The following is a 16,354-nucleotide window of genomic DNA, read 5'->3' as shown; positions in this document are numbered from 1 at the left end:
GCAATACAAACTTGACATACATAATGCCCTTAAATTAGATAAAGAAAATACACACTTCAACCAGTCCTTCAGGATGTCTGGATCACTAGAAAGGTTGCATTGGTACATTTGCTTCCTGTCTTTAAAGGTACATTCTGTAGGAACTGAGAGCGAGCTTGTGAAATGGCTACAGCAGTCTGCCCCACCCACCCCTCCCCAGCCACGAAGGTTACTCAGGTTGCCAAATTCAGCAGGCTGAATCTACACAATCTACAGAAAGTTTAGACTAGTAGGAGAGAGGCAGAGCAGAGAACTTAAGAGTACGAGCGAGAGTAGAAATACGGCAATTCTGAACTCTCTATCACCCGTATTTAGTGTTATATTGACTGTATGTTACACTAGTGAGCACCACGGTCGGCGAGGCTGAGCCCCGTGCGAGGGAGCGCGGTGGTCGGCGAGGCTGTGCTCTGCACGAAGGAGGGAGGGTGAGAGACAGCTCATCCCTAGTAAACACATCTAGTGGTGGTGATAAAGTACCTGACTGAATCAGCTAGCCAGTTATCTTACCTGTTCAGGAGAAAAGAAGCATCTCTGGGTCAGTCTTGTTGTCTTTTTGAGCTCTAAGTCTCCACCATTCGAACTCACTGCCAATATTTACTCTTGTTATATTTCTTCTTTGGTCACTGAGCTTTTTTGAGACATGATGAGGCTTTTTAAGTTGTGTAGCAGCTGAGGTTTAACTGAAGCAGCCCTGCTAGCTCCTTTGCTGCAGCACCGATCGCTGTAGCATAGTGTTAAGTGCTGGCAACCTCGGGGGGTGGAGTTAGTGTTGGGGATTGAGCAGCAGGAGAAGTCAGAGGACAAAACTTACACAAACTCCGGGACGGAGTGAACACTTAAAATAGGAACGTACTACTGAAGCCCTGCTGACAAGAGCTGCCAGTGCTTTCACTCAACGTCTTTCCTTAATATCTTTTGATACATCCTGATTATTTTATCATTTATTACTAAAAATTTGTTACATATTGGTCCTTTAAAGCACCACCCTTTAAATATCTTCCAAAAAAAAACTCCAAACTGTCTGCATTAAGAGTTTTATTAGCTTCAATCAGATTACATGAATTAACTGTTTTAAAGATTATTGAAGTCTAAGGCTGTGTATGGGTGGATTCTTCAACTGGAGAAACGGGTCCAAGCCTCTTACGAGCAGCACCACAGTGATGCCAACAGGGGCAAGAATGTGGCGACAACAGTGGCAAGGAAAAACTCCCTCATACTAAGAGGAAGAAACCTTGGGAGGAACCAAGACTCAGTAAGAGGAACCCATCCCCCTCGGGTCGACCCGGACATTACAAACAAATAACAGAACAAAAACTACAATCTAAACGTATTTCCTTTCTTAAAATATAACAAATGAACTCTTGCAACTAATAATTATATATTAACCATTTGGCCCTGCATGCACACACCAAACCCCTGATAGAACCCACACCACACTCCACATACACACACCCCAAACCACACCACGCTCCACTCCCCATACTACACACACCCCACACCACACCACGCTCCACTCCCCATACTACACACACCCCACACCACAACACAGTCCCACACTGGCTGTAATTGGTCTCAGGGTCGTCTTGTGTAGAACTGCTCTCCTTGCGGGAGCTGCTGATTGAAGTCATGGGTGACAGAGCTTCACTGGGAGTCTTTACCTGGAGCAGACTGACGTCATCCTCTTCATCCTCCTCCCTGGTTCGTCGCACACTCTTTCATAATGCTTTATTGTTGTATTTTTTTATTATGAATAAAGCACATAATAATTGGTTTCTCCCAGAAGGGAGCAATGATCTATAGTTATTTGTTGCAAGAGCTCATATTGTTATCTTTAAAAAAATCCTTACAGAAATCAAATGCTACTATGCCCAAACAAAGTTCCTCCAATTGAAGAAGCACCCCTAAAACTATATACAGTTCAAAGCTAAACTAAAACATATTTTTAAAATATTTTTGCAGACTGTGGTCCATATATAAACTATGATTTATGTTAATTGCTGAGTGATATTTTCACTCCTCACACCACTGACTCGGTCATTTCAGTTATATCGACCACCACGTAATTGGCGCTGTCGTGGCTGTTGGTCTCATGGTCAGTCTGCCTAGAGCTGCTCTCCTTGCGGGAGCTGCTGCTGCTGCTGGAAGTCATGGATGATGATGCTTTACCCTCTTCTTCATCCTCCCTGGTGTGTCTCGCGCTCTCTTTCATGATGGCGTTCTTGTTTTTGATGTTGCAGTGGCGCAGACAAAAGACCACAGGCAAAGGCAGGATGGCGATTACCATCAGCGTGATGCAGACTGCCAGACCCCATGGTGGGAAGCTGAGGGATTGCTCCTGAGCCTGAGAAACAAACACACACAGAAAAAGGATTATTCTGGGAAATGCCAGCAACCTCAATCCTGAGTTGGTTTTAGTTGTTATCATGCCTTCCTGTTAAAGGCTGTTGAATATAGGAGGCATTTGCACAGACAACAGATTTATTGCACTTGTTAAGCCTTAACTGCTACTTAGTAAATTATCTGTCTTTACAGTGCACTGAATGAGCTAAGAGCATGTGTTTGTGTATAGGAAACAGGCTATTAGTACAACAGATTGGTATAATTCTCTTAATCTAAGACTTTAAAGTTAACATTAGAAGTGCGGCAGGACTCACCAGCTCTTGGATCCAGGCAGTGTAAGTGGGAGGGGCCAGACCCATCTGAACAAGGCTGGCAACCAGCATAGCCAGGAGCAGAAGAGGAGTGATGTACTTCCACATGTAATAATAAACACGGAACGGTCTAAAGCCCAGCATCTCCTTTAAATCCTCGTAAAATCTGAGAAAAAACAGACAGTCAGGTTTTCATGATTACGCTCACTGCACAGTAGAGACAAATCACTACATGACATGATTTGCTGTAATAAGAAAGGAATTTAGTAAGTCCATTTCAGCATTTAAACTGTTGTTATACTACTTATATAAGACCTAGGCTTTAATAAAAAGATGCAACTTACAAATTAATTAACCTACAAAATTACTTGTAGTTTCTGAAATAATAATATTAATAACAACCATACCACAACAAAAACCCAATGAATCCAACTTTGTCTATATGTAAAAAAAATATGTAACATACCTGTCAGTTCCGTAGATCCAGGCCACAGCCACGTTTTCCAGAAATACGATGGGAAGGAGCGGCAGTGAGGCAGAGTATTCATCCATCATGGAGACAAAGTAGTTTCCTGATCGCTGAACGAACATCAAGCCAACGAAGAACGACAGGATACAGCAGCCCACTGTAAGAAGAGCGGATTAAGATGATGTGAATAACAGTGTTCAATAGATTAGATTTACTGTAGTTACACAAATATGAGATATTACACCAAACAATGCAAATTATGTGTAAATTGGCTTAGCTTTTTGACTGACCTGTGATATACTCCTTGCGGATTTTAAAAGTGTCCACAATGGGCGTGATGATACCCTCCATGTTGCCGAACATGCTGCCCAGGCCCAGACTCGTCAGCATGAGGAAGAACATTACTGACCAGAAGGGTGAGCCGGGGAAGTGGGTCATGGCCTCGGTGAAAGCAATGAAGGCCAGCCCTGTACCCTGAACACCCTGAGAGATTGAGACAAAGTTAGAAAGAAAGACATAATGCAAAAGAAATAAATGCACACATTTTCTACAATATTTGGGTCAAATAAAAAAAAAATCAAAAAGTCTCTACTGTCCAGTGAAGGCATTCCATTAGATTTTAAAGCATTGTCTTGAGGATATAATTGGATGCTGGTAATCACCACCCCACCCCATTCTCCTAGGATTCAAGTAAAGTTAAGGTACTACTATAACTGTGTCTGATGTAGAAAGGGCTATTTAACTCCTGCTTACCTGGTTCAGCTCCTCTGTAATATCACAGCTGTCCAGTCCCAACTGAGAGAAATCGTTCTCCTTCACACCACGAATTACTCCAATTATCTGCTGGTAATCTTCCCTGCTCACTTTACTGAAGTCGATGTGAGGCGGGATCACATCGTAACTTATCTCGGTACCCAGATAACCAACTATCTTCTGTGTGTTCCTAAAATTTAGTAAAACAAGAGAACATTTTATTGTTATTGTGACCAGTTACATGGCAATGGATTTAATCCATCATTTAAAAACACTGAACACCTGCATGTTTCATTAAAGAAAGAATATACAGTTGTAGGAGTGTTTTAGACATTTTAATATGTAAAACTATTAATTTATTCAATTTCAATAATATTTACAAAAGACTGTATCCTTAACCTTATCAGCAACTTTTGCTGCTCAACTTCCACAGCCTAATAAAAAGTGCAGTGGCTGCTAATTCTACATTTTGGTCAAATACAATAGGTTCTCATACACTTTCCTAAATTTCTAAATGCAAAACACAACAACCTTCCCCTGTATTGGCTTCAGTAAAAAGGTGGGACTTACAGCTCGACGCATTTGGTGGTCACAATGTTGGCTTTAAAGCCCAGCACTGCAAACACCACCAGCGTAGCTAATATAGACGTGAAGAAGTTGATGAACGAGACGAGCACAGCGTCGGAGTGGCAGTTGTTATCCTTCTTGTTGTAACTGGAGAAGGCGATGACTCCACCACAGCCCAGGCCCAGAGCGAAGAAGATCTGAATAGCAGCATCTCTCCACACTGTAGGATCCAGCATGATCTCAATCTGAAAAAAACACACAAACACTCTTATCAGACTGAGCCAACAACCTAAACTGTGCCTTTTAATTAAGAAATACATGTAATTGGAGCAGGGGTGCAAACATTTTGCTATTTGTAAGACATTTAGTTATTAGAGTGAGGATCTTTCACTGATTCACAGACATGGTGTCCTTGTGTATTTAGGGTCTTACCTTTGGGGTGAACATGTGGACAATTCCATCCACAGAGCCTTCCAGGAGCATGGCTCTCACCAAGAAACAGAACAGCACCAAATACGGAAACAGGGAGCTGAAGTAAACCACCTGCAGACAATCAAAGAACATATTGTTAACCGTCAGTTTTTAAAAAGTTCTCCAGGAATGTGGAATTTTATCATTTTCACTATATTAAAAAACCCTGTCTACTAATTTTCATGATCCAAAGTAGTGATTTTATTTGATTTATTTTTACATTTATTATGAACTGGCACAGAAAACAATTATTTTAGTCTAAATATTTTTTTTATTTGTATCTGTGGTTTCTGATGGATTTAAAATAGGCATGACTAAATCTGATCTTTGTGCCATCTGATTGGCTTAATAACCAATCAGAGTTAAAATAAGCATGAAGTTTGTCACCTACATCTATACAGAGGACGCTTTCCTTTGCATTCAGCCTCTTAGTTTAAGATACAAAATATTTAATAATGTAAATATTTTTATATCTTTAGGCTCATTCTGGGGTATATCATTTAGTAATGAAATGAAAGATCAAATACTTTAAACCATTAAACAGGGGAGTTAAGTTTGTAGAGAACAAAAACATCATACAGAATTTCTGTTAAGGCTTGAATTTTGGAAATGCCGTTCTTAATTTTTCAGGTCTACCATTTAGCACTCAGTTTTTTTATTTAGTATTTTTTATCATTTTCTAGATTAGAAATATTTTACTGGTATCACACTTATTCACTACTGTTTTTACACTTACCTTCCCTGAAGTCTGAATGCCCTTCATCATTGACAGACACACTATTATCCATGCGCCCAGCAGACAGAGGGTCATCTTCCAGTTCAGTCCTCCACTCTCCGAGATGGAATCGGAGATGTCCAGAGCTTCACGATACCAGTAGTAGGTGGTAGCGGAGCTCTTTTCACATTCCGGCACGATGTCTGTATAACAAGAACAGTTGGTGTTAGATCTAATGTGAGCAGGATGGAGTTTGAGCTCTGCTTTAGGTCTTAAGATTGAATGGAGATTATGTATTTCACTTAATGTATTTAATGTGTTTGAATAGGTACTATTGTAACTTAATCTTTTTAAATTAACTATGTTAAAACTAATATCTCTCAACATCTTGCAAATCATCTTACATGAGCCGGTTGCATTCGTGATAAGAGGGCAGTCTTTCCAAGGCAGGGGCTCCTGAAAAGACTGGGTGAAATAGAAGATACTCCAGCCGACGATCACGTTGTAGTAGAGGGCTGCAAAGAAGCCAGCCTGCAGTTGCAGAGGACACATAAAAAACATCATGTGAAATCCAGGTCAGGAGCACTGAAAACAGCACAATATACAGCCAAATACACCGGAGCTCTGCACCAAACTCACCACAAAGCTGGCAAAGCCAATGCCTCCCAGGCGAGGGCTGATGTGGTTCCAGACCCCGATGCAGCCCCGACGGATCAGCTGCCCCACGGCAAGCTCCAGAAAGAACAGTGGGATGCCAATCAAAAGTAGTAGGATGACGTAGGGCACCAGGAATGCTCCTATGGGGGGGGTGGGGGGGGAATCAGTGTTAGAAACACCTAGATTTGTCTTGTTGGTGCTAATCCCTTAAAAAGACTTTTGTTTTAATCAAAACAGTATTCTATAACTTAACTCTATCAGCACTGTTATGCAAAAACTTTGTGTCTCCATTTTATACCTATTATATATATATATATATATATATATATATATATATATATATATATATATATATATATAATAGGTATAAAATGGATACACAAAGTATATATTTTATCTTATATATATATATAATGTGTATCTGGCAGTTGTTCTTTACATTGTGTCAAAATGTGATAATAGACTAATATAAATACTCTGTATAGAAGCTTGACTTACCTCCACCGTTTTTCTGACACAGGTAGGGGAACCTCCACACGTTGCCGAGTCCCACGGAGAAGCCCACCTGAGCGAGGATGTAGAGAAACTTGCTGCTCCACGCGGGTCTCTCGTCCTCATCAGTAACTGTGCCCTCCTCGGCCTGGTGCGCCGCATCCTCTGCAGGTGCACTCAGGGCCAGGGAGCTCTCATTTAAAGAGTCGGCACAGGGGTCCTCGATGGAGAGCCCGACTTCTTTAGACACCGTGACTTTGTTGTCAAGGTCTTGGCTGTCTGTAGACATTATCGTTTTACCTGTTTAGAAATAAAAAGATTAAACAAGTTAAACTTCATGAACCATCGTAACTAAGGTCTAATTCACTCATCTGTTTGTCGTTTTTCATCCCTCGTTCCTTTGAACATACATAAGATAAGATCAAACTTTATATACTCCATTAGGACAGGTAACAGAGCTCTAATTTACAGACGTATAGACTCATTCTTAGCTCCTCCAACTTTGGCTGTTGCCCTGCTGAAAAATCAAGATCAAGGCCTGCTTTTGCTGGTATCGGCTTTTAGATGGTCTTTGATGGTTAAAGTGGTCGAAAAGCTGGTTATCTAGGTGAAAACATACTTTAGACTGGCATGAAAACTAGTTAACCAGCTCTTGACCAGCTTAGTAATATTGCAGTTATTTAACCAGTTTAGCTTGGTCATACTGGTTATCTAGTTTAGTCAGGTTAATAATGCTAGACCAGCTTAACTATCACTAACAAATTTAAACATACCCTACTGGGCCAAACCTAGGCTGGTCAATCATCTTAACCAGCTTGAGCTGACCATGCTAGATTTTTTAGAGGGTGTGCAACCTTTCTGTGTTTTTATTCAGGAAATTCTTATTTTTTAGTTCTTTCTACTTGGTGTTTTTTGTATTAACAGATTCAGACTTTGTGCAATACTAAGTCTGATGAAATATTATTCAGTGTTTAGGGCCTTTCAGTGTTGTTATTTTTGGACAAAAACAAATGCTACCTTATTTGGTTTGAGTGATCATTAGAGAAGGATGATTTTAGCTAGTTTATGTTTTCCTAGACAAGAATTTAAGAAGATTAAATTTAAAAATGCCTTCATGCAGTGTTTGTACAGTACTTACTAATATTCATTACGCTCAGCTCTGCTCTCTTCAGTGTTCTGAAGCCTCTGAAATGTTGTAGTGAGTTGTGATCATATTTATACTCCTGTTCGAATGACGTCACACGTTCTGACGCTGCCTTGGTGCAACCATGGCAACGAAGTTCGAATCGGTCTTGAGAGTCACGTGTGGTTTTTTCGCGTTATGTCACCAACGTGCGTCAGGTAGAAGTGCTATGGCTGCTTCCAGATTGTGGAGGAATTGAGGAGAGGAGATGAGCAGCAGGAATTTAGAGAGGGAGCAGTAATTGGGAAAATAGAAGAGCTGAGCGCTATGTTTAATAGGATGTTGATTACTGATGAACTGAGCCAATCACAATGCTCGCTTTCAGCTCACCCTAAAACTGCCCAGCCAATCACAGCTTCTGTAAGCAATCCTCACATATAGGGTCATTCTTTTAATTGTGTTAGTTGTGGATGTTTGAACCCCTGCTCATTGCAAAGAAAACATTACATTTCTAAAAAAAAAATGAATAAATTAATAATAGTCAATTAATAATAAAATGAATAATAGTCAGTTAGATGAAATGGAAGGCTTTTATATTATTTATTTATATTTATTTCATTTTATTTTATGTATCTTTTCTTATTTTATAGTTTCAGTTCATAAGAAGTGATTATATATTTTATTCTGGAATTGTGTTCTACAAACTTAAATAAATAAATTAGTTTAAATAATTATTATCTCATTTACAGCACAAGTGTTTAAATCACTGAACACTTTTTAAATGTTTTAAATCCCACAGACCTTTATTTCATGAGTGCAGGACTTTTTTCCATTTAGGCTGAAGCTAAGTCATTTTTTGTCACAAGATCTTATTAAAACTATGGTAAAACAGTGTGTCAGACACCAAGCAGTGTATCCTGGAGTCATTAAGCTATCCGCACTTCGCAGATTCGCAGTCGAGTCATCCGCGCTTCAAATTTTGATGCGCGTATACGCGCGACATTACGGTAAACAGGCGCGCAGGCTGATGGCACGATGAAATAGCAGAGAGACTGACACTTTTTAATCGCCTACATTAATTTACAGGTACATTACGACCAGAAATGAGAAGAAAATTCACTCATCTTGCTGTAGATCTTGTGCAGTACATTATCTATTTGATATAATGCCATAACAATTTCACCAGTTTTTAAGAAAGAGAGAGGGAGTAACTTTTGATAATACCAGTGCATTCTGAAGTGCTAATTAATTAATTAACTCTTCAGCATTTTCTAACAATGCCAAAAGAATTAAATATTTATATGAGATGCAGTCCCTTTTTTATTTGATTATAATTTCATTATAAATCCATGCCTAACACTTGTGTTGTGTTCATACTTTTGTTTCTCAGCAGGTGTTTGTGTGTTTGGTGCATGCCTAGATAGCCACCGAGTGCTGGCCCAGAGTTGGGCCTTATTCGGTGTCTGACTCCTCGAAGTTGGCTGAGAGTCACCGAACTCGGCTCAGTGTATTTTTGAACGTAGGACCAGGTCTGGGCCCTCTTCGGTGTCTGACTCCTCGAAGCTGGCTGAGATTCGGTCAGCAAACTCGGCCCAGTGTCTTTTTGAACGTAGGACCAGGACTGGGCCTACTCTGGTTTCTGACTGTTCTTGAAGCTGGCTGAGATCCTGCCATCGAACTTGGTCCAGTCCCAACACTGGGCTGAATAGTCCAGAGTAAGCAAACTGCTTGTAACTGAAGGTACTTTGTCTTTTACTGTTGGTGAATTTGTTTTCTAAGAACTAGGAGGTTCAGGAACCTACAATGTTGTTCCTGCTATTTGTACTTAAAATTAATGTAAATAACCACTTTGTACATCAGTACATCTATATGATTATTATATATTATTATAGGAAACACTAATAAGAAACTCATCATTGGTTTAAATAAAGTTTTCTTTAAAAAAGAAAACAAACAGAATATGATTTGCAAAGCCTTTTTAACTCATATTCAATTTAATACACTACAAAGACAAGACATTTAATGTTTAAACTATCTTTATTCTTTGTTGCAAATATTCACTCATTTTTAATTTGATGCCTGTAACATGTTCCAAAAAAGTTAAGACAGGGGCAACAACATTATGCATGCATTATGAAGATTAAAATACGAGAACAAAGAGCCCGGACTGTTGAGTAACTGAAGTTGTACATCAAGCATGAATGTGAAAAAATTCCACCTACAAAACTTCAACTATTAGTGTCCTTAGTTCCTAAACGCTTATTGAGTGTTGTTAAAAGGAAAGGTGATGTAACACAGTGCTGAACATAAACCTGTACCAACTTTTTTGGAACGTGCTGCAGACATCAAATTCAAAATGAGAATATATACAAAAAACAATAAAGTTTATATGTTTGAACCATAGCTGGACAGAGCATCGTCTCTCAAAAGTGAAGCCACCACAGGTCGGGCGCCCCCCTGCTGTTCGGTTTCAGAAAGCTGTGTAACCCCACCCATACCCATAGGTTTCAATGGCAAAACAGACAACTTTCAATCACGTTTTATTCTAATATACTGTAATTCTACCTCCATTATTTAAATGCAGCAGCTAGTGTAACCTCTGCTTATATTGTCAAATTTTTATATCCCCACAGAATTTGTTTTTTAAAACGTTATTCAGCTCTATTTAAAAAAGGTGTGGTTATTGTAAAAGGGCTGGTTATGGGCGGGACCAATAAGAGACTGTCAGCTCTGCTCCTCTCTGCAGCCTGTGACCTCCAGGCAGCCCTCAGGGGCGGGTTTATTTAAATAGTAGTAGTAGGCTGTCTCACCCCAGTCTTTCTCTCTCCTCTGGACTCTACTGCGCAGACTCGGGTTTTAGGATCGCCAACATGGCGGAAGATTTTGGCTTCATTTTTACTGAATGAATGGGAACTGAGACACAACGTCCATCTTTTTTTTACAGTCTCTGGTTTGAACATTACAGATCTTGTTTTGTGGATTATGAATATGAGTTGAAAAGGATTTGCAAATCACTGTATTCTGTTTTTATTTATGTTTACACATCATCCTAACCTCATTGTTAGAACTAGGGTTGTATTATAGGGTTACCAATTTACACGTTATGATTTTTTTCATGTTTTTTTCTGCCACCAGCTCTATCCCCAGACAAATTAAACTATCTAATTATGTGCCTTTCAATATCTACATCAGATGCTTTTTCATTAAGACGATTCCTCCTTACAGCACCTGTAAATAATACAATTATGTTATATGAAAATCAGTTCTTATTCAACATTATGTTTTGTGATAAATTATACTGTATTTAGGATTTTCACTATACTTACACAAAAACACAGTCTTTAGATACATATCCCTGAAGGATCGCTTTGAATTAATTCCCTTCCAATTCACTTGTCCAACAGCCTTGTCAGGATGTTCCACACGGTGGCCTTTAGGTCCTTTTCCCCGATAGTTTCAAGATATGAAATATGCACATAATAAAAAGAGTTCAGACCTTAGACAATGGTCAGATAAAAGGTAAAATCTGTTTAAAAATGCAGGTATGGATCACACAATATCCTGTACACTTTTGTACATACCAGTTTCTGTTAATAATACAGCAAATTATGAACGTAAATTTTATACACAGTGCTATGAAAAAGCATTTCCCCCTTACATATTTTTTTCTTAATTTTTGTCAGCTATTTTTAGATTATCAAACATAGATAACCTAGATTTAAAAGGCATCTTTTAAAGGATGATTTCATTTATTAATGGCAATGAACCAAACCAACCTGGTCCTATGTGAAAAAATTGTTTGATAACCTGAAAAAAGTAAGTGTGACCCAAAAAAATCTTTAAGGGGCAAATACCTTTGCATGGCACTGTACTAGTACAAAGTGCTTCTATGGCATATATAGAGTGGATAGAACAAACAAGAAACAAGAAGGCTTATTAGTTAGGATTTGTTACTGTTGTCCCACAAGGCTCACTGCATCTGTACCTCTGCCCTGAACAGATTTTGTCTTAGCTTCCTAATTCTTTTTTTTTTACCATAATATTGAGAAGTTTTTATCTAACTTCAAAATTCAGCGTGAAGTGGGTAGATGCACTGAGCTGTAAGAGACAATAAAAACATATATTTTTTTATGTCAAGTGAAAAAAATCAAATGCTGTGTGATTAAGTTTGATTAATTAAACACATGCATTACCGTTTGCTATCAGTGTATTTTAAACTGGCCATTTAGTTTTAGAGTTCAGGTATTGCCTTGACTGAGTTACTCGTACATGAGAAAAAGTGTGTCTCTTCCATTCTTCCAATCTCTTCCATTGTTCTGCGTGTTTGTTGATACAAAGGAATCGAGACAAGACGAAGACTCAGAGTGAACAGTGAAGTTATTATTTATTACAGAATTCTGGGGAGAAGTTACAAACAAGCAAAACAAAACCCATTCGCTGCCCAAAGTTCTCCTGACCTCGTCCTATCTGGACATACGTACATTCGTTACTATGGTGATTTTAAATAACATACCCTCGTTGCTATGATGTCACTATGTGACCTTTCCCGCTTTACATCTGCTAGTTCCAAATATAATTCTACCTTGCATAAATGTGTTGTTTTCGAAACTGAATTTGGAAAATTCTAGCGCTTTTCGAAACTGATAAGATCTTATCTGGATCGCCATCAGCGCTCGGCTTCACCTAACATGTGTCTCGTCAGCCCTCCGCTTCTTAGAAGTTCTCGCACCATGCAACCTTTTCCTAAAAGCTCCTCTGTTCTTCTCTGATATTATTTTATTGCTGTCAAAGCGTAATGCCTTTGGTTGTAGCTGGAGCTGTAGCTTAAAGTCTAGAAAATATGTAAATATGTCTTCCCTGACCGACCTCTGTCTGACTTGCTTCTCAGCAGTATTTCATGGCTGAGGTTTTGGCCTCATGGTAAATAGAGGAAGCAAGCCAAAAGTCCCCTGAGTAGATGTGCAGTTCATAAAATCCCTGTGATAAGGTAGGCTACTCCTACCCATCACCAATACATAGCAGACATTTTTATCATAAACATACAAAGACTCTTAAATACTTCTTATACTTACCTGTGTCCCTTAGGAAGTGGCAGCACGCAGGGTTTCAGGTGACCTGTAAAAGAAGAAGAAAAGAAATGTTAACATATTGTATTCTCTTGTATTTATATACTTACCTTTTTCTGTCCTAGGGATGTAGTGTCAAAATAACCGGTTATGTAAATAGTTAATTACATTTATATGTTGTATTTTGTTCAGGTCGGGTTTACCCAGTGGTATATCCCTTTGGTTTAGTCTGGGGAGGCTAAAGGGTTATATAAGGGGGTAAATGGGACATTTGGGGGTTGGCTCAGGGGACGTGAGAGCTGGATGAATTTCTGTGCTGATCTGTTCAACTTACCGAGCTGATGAGCTTGAGGGACTCTGCTATGGACTGCGTATGTCTTACTGTTCTGTCTAGCTAGTGGTAGCTCTAGCCACTTCTTCCAGCGAACCCTGAGCAAAAAGTGTAAATGTCTGTATACTGTTTATTCTTATTGTTTTTTATTCTTATTTATTTGTTTTTTGTAAAGAAAATAAAACTAAACCCATTGAGATCTCACATCTGTTGCGGAACTCCATCATTCCCACTACAGCCTGCTATTTAAGCGAGGTTCCTCCAAACCACAAGACTCACACTACCCCAATCCCCTGAGACCTAATTGACTTGTAAGTCATATGAAATGTATGAATATAAATGATTAAATGATCAAATGAGTAACTGAATAGAAGCTGAAGCTTATATGTCTATATATGTATATGTGTACTTTTACATGTGTATTAATGCCTTGGTTATATGAATTAAGCTGCTGGCTATATTTTATATGTCTGAGACATTAATTATATTAAAGTGAATCACAACACACGTTATTTTTTTTATGCCAAATTTACTGAAATTAACATGTTCATTTGAGAGCCCTATTAAATTTATAACCGTGGCCCAAATCACCACTATTTTAAAAAGCTTTGCAAAAAACCCTTTTCCAAAATGTCTATAAATAAACCATTTCACACAGCTCCTTTCTGATTCATCAATTACACCAAAATCTTTTGATTACATAAAACAGAAATATGGTCACTGTTGATAAACCATCTAGATTCCAACAATAATAGTAAAATTAGTGCACAAGAGTCTCAATTATTAATAGTGTTCAAGGCTTCAAATCTTATTGGACAATCACTGTGATATCTTAGAAGCAAATAAAGTGATACAGTAGCAATTTTATACGTTGGTTGTGATATAAGTAAACCTATATAAATGTACATAATTGCATTAATTATGTCTACCATGTTAGCTTTTTATAAGTGATACATACCAGCCAGGGCTCCTTTTAATATGTATGATATGGAGGCATGACCAATCAGCATTGTGTAATTGTATAATTACAGATTGTATTCCTGCATGTCTTTCTCTGCATACTGTATTATTCACCTTTCTTTTCTTTGCTTATTTATATTTTCTGAGTAGGCTCTAAAAGCAGGTTATACCTTCTCTACACATATTTAATTGTACGCTTGTTTCTATAGATATAACTATCAACGAATGGAATCAATTTACATGTTTATTGCAATCATATTTGCAAATGTAATAGTGTTATGTTTTTCCTTTTGTATGACCTGACCATTTTAAATTCAACGTCACATATTCTTGGAATAAGTACTTGGAAAATTGGGCGAAAGTAGGGGCAGCAAAAATAAAACATATATTAATTTACCGACAATAATAAAATGCATTTATGATTTTCCTATTTCATTTTCTGCCAATATAAAACATGAATAAGTTCATTGCTCTGAAAAGCTCCACTATTTTACTGTGTGTGTGTAATGTAATTTTAAACTTTTTCAAGTAAAACATTTTTGTCTCTAGTATATACTAATATACTGCATACACATATAAAACAACTTGTATGTTTTTACAAATTAGAGAAATGTTGACTAAAGCCTATTTGGTAGTAGTGAGTAGTGAGTGTGTTTATATAAAACTGTGCTAGCTAGGTTAATAATGTACCTACACTTTTAAGGAAGTAGCAGAGTGTGCACGAAGGTATTACTGAACTCTGAAATAAACAATACAAATAACGATTTTTTTGCATTAACTCACAGACACAGCACCATTTTATTCACATAAAAAGCTAGCTAAGCTACAAGCTAGTGACTTGTAGAGACACACAACCAGTAAGTTAACCTAGCTGACTAGCTAGCTAATGTACAGGGTCTAAACAAAAGATCTGTAGAAGCATTTAGGTTAGCTAGTAAAGACCAATTTGCTAGCTAACTACCAAACTGGTTAACTAGCAAGCCTAAATGCTTTTTGTAAAAGCTTTTAAGCTAACACCAGCAAACCAGCTAAATACCGAATACCGAAACAGTACTTCTGTTCTGGCCTTGTACGCTAGCTAGTTAACAATTGAATAACATGAAATATGTGTAATGCTACTTTTGGTAATTTCGCTTCGGATAATATCACCTTGAAATGCTGCTAAGCTTAGCAAGCTTAAGAGGCGACACACAGCTAGGGTTATAAATCATTAAATTATATTTCAAAAACGTTATTTAACACTTAGTTAGTTTTGCTACCTACCTACAAACTTCATAGGTTTCAGGATAGCTGACAGTTGACAAAAGTTAATGTTAAGACCTTCACGATCACGTGAACATTCTAGACTCAGGTGTGTTAAATCTGAAATCTTTAGCGTGGTAGAGCCCCAGGAACAGGAGTCAGTCGCCCTGTACCTATGTTAAGAAAATAAAAAATAATGCATTTTTTCTTTATTTATTAGCATGAAGAAACAATATCCTCCTTCAGAAAAATGAAAGAACTTTTAAGTGAGTATTTAATCTGTATATGGTTTACTGTAAGTGTTTTATATGAAGAGTAAACACAATGTAGCCTTGTAAAAATTTGTGACATCATGGACTGAACGGAGTAAAAAATAAAGGAAAGATGGAAAAGCTTACAGCACCTGGTATTCCCAGGCGGTCTCCCATCCAAGTACTAACCAGGCCCGACCCTGCTTAGCTTCCGAGATCAGACGAGATCGGGCGTTCTCAGGGTGGTATGGCCGTAAGCGAAAGATCAACTCCCAACAAGCCTATTTATAAGTCACTCACAGACCTGAGTCTTTTCACTGTCATTTACTGCTCTTGACAAAAGTAAAGCAGCTCTACGGACTAATACAAAGATCTTGCCTCAAAATAAAAGCTCCTTTTAACTTTCACTACAAAAAGTAACCAAAGAAAAAAAGACAAAAACTCCCTATATGTCTTAATTTTTATCTCTTCATTTTTTTTTGTTCAATTTTCTTGCTCTACGTTTCTTACTCAATGGAATGGAAGCTTCAGATTAGGCCCAATAAAAAAAAAGCCCAATTAAAAAAA

At 38.1% G+C, this 16,354-nt stretch overlaps 1 protein-coding gene and 1 non-coding gene across 2 annotated transcripts; both read right to left on the bottom strand.

Moving 5' to 3' along the window:
• Window positions 1–1,057: 1,057 nt before the first annotated feature.
• On the bottom strand, window positions 1,058–9,615 carry LOC111192935 (sodium-dependent neutral amino acid transporter B(0)AT2-like). Its single transcript, XM_049467341.1, has 12 exons — window positions 7,953–9,615; window positions 6,821–7,114; window positions 6,305–6,462; window positions 6,070–6,196; window positions 5,687–5,868; window positions 4,912–5,022; window positions 4,483–4,724; window positions 3,913–4,102; window positions 3,450–3,642; window positions 3,157–3,316; window positions 2,694–2,856; window positions 1,058–2,380 (listed from the first exon to the last, which is right to left on the bottom strand). The coding sequence occupies exons 1-12, from the start codon at window positions 7,960–7,962 to the stop codon at window positions 2,057–2,059; spliced, it is 2,154 nt and encodes a 717-aa protein (XP_049323298.1). The 5' UTR covers window positions 7,963–9,615; the 3' UTR covers window positions 1,058–2,056.
• A 6,312-nt stretch (window positions 9,616–15,927) lies between these two features.
• LOC125782984 (5S ribosomal RNA) lies at window positions 15,928–16,046 on the bottom strand. Its single transcript, XR_007425721.1, has one exon. It is a non-coding gene; the product is annotated as a 5S ribosomal RNA (ribosomal RNA).
• Window positions 16,047–16,354: the final 308 nt, after the last annotated feature.

Source organism: Astyanax mexicanus, chromosome 18, assembly GCF_023375975.1.
Source record: "Astyanax mexicanus isolate ESR-SI-001 chromosome 18, AstMex3_surface, whole genome shotgun sequence".
Classification (NCBI taxonomy): Eukaryota; Metazoa; Chordata; class Actinopteri; order Characiformes; family Acestrorhamphidae; genus Astyanax; species Astyanax mexicanus.
This window is presented reverse-complemented; position numbering and strand designations above follow the sequence as displayed.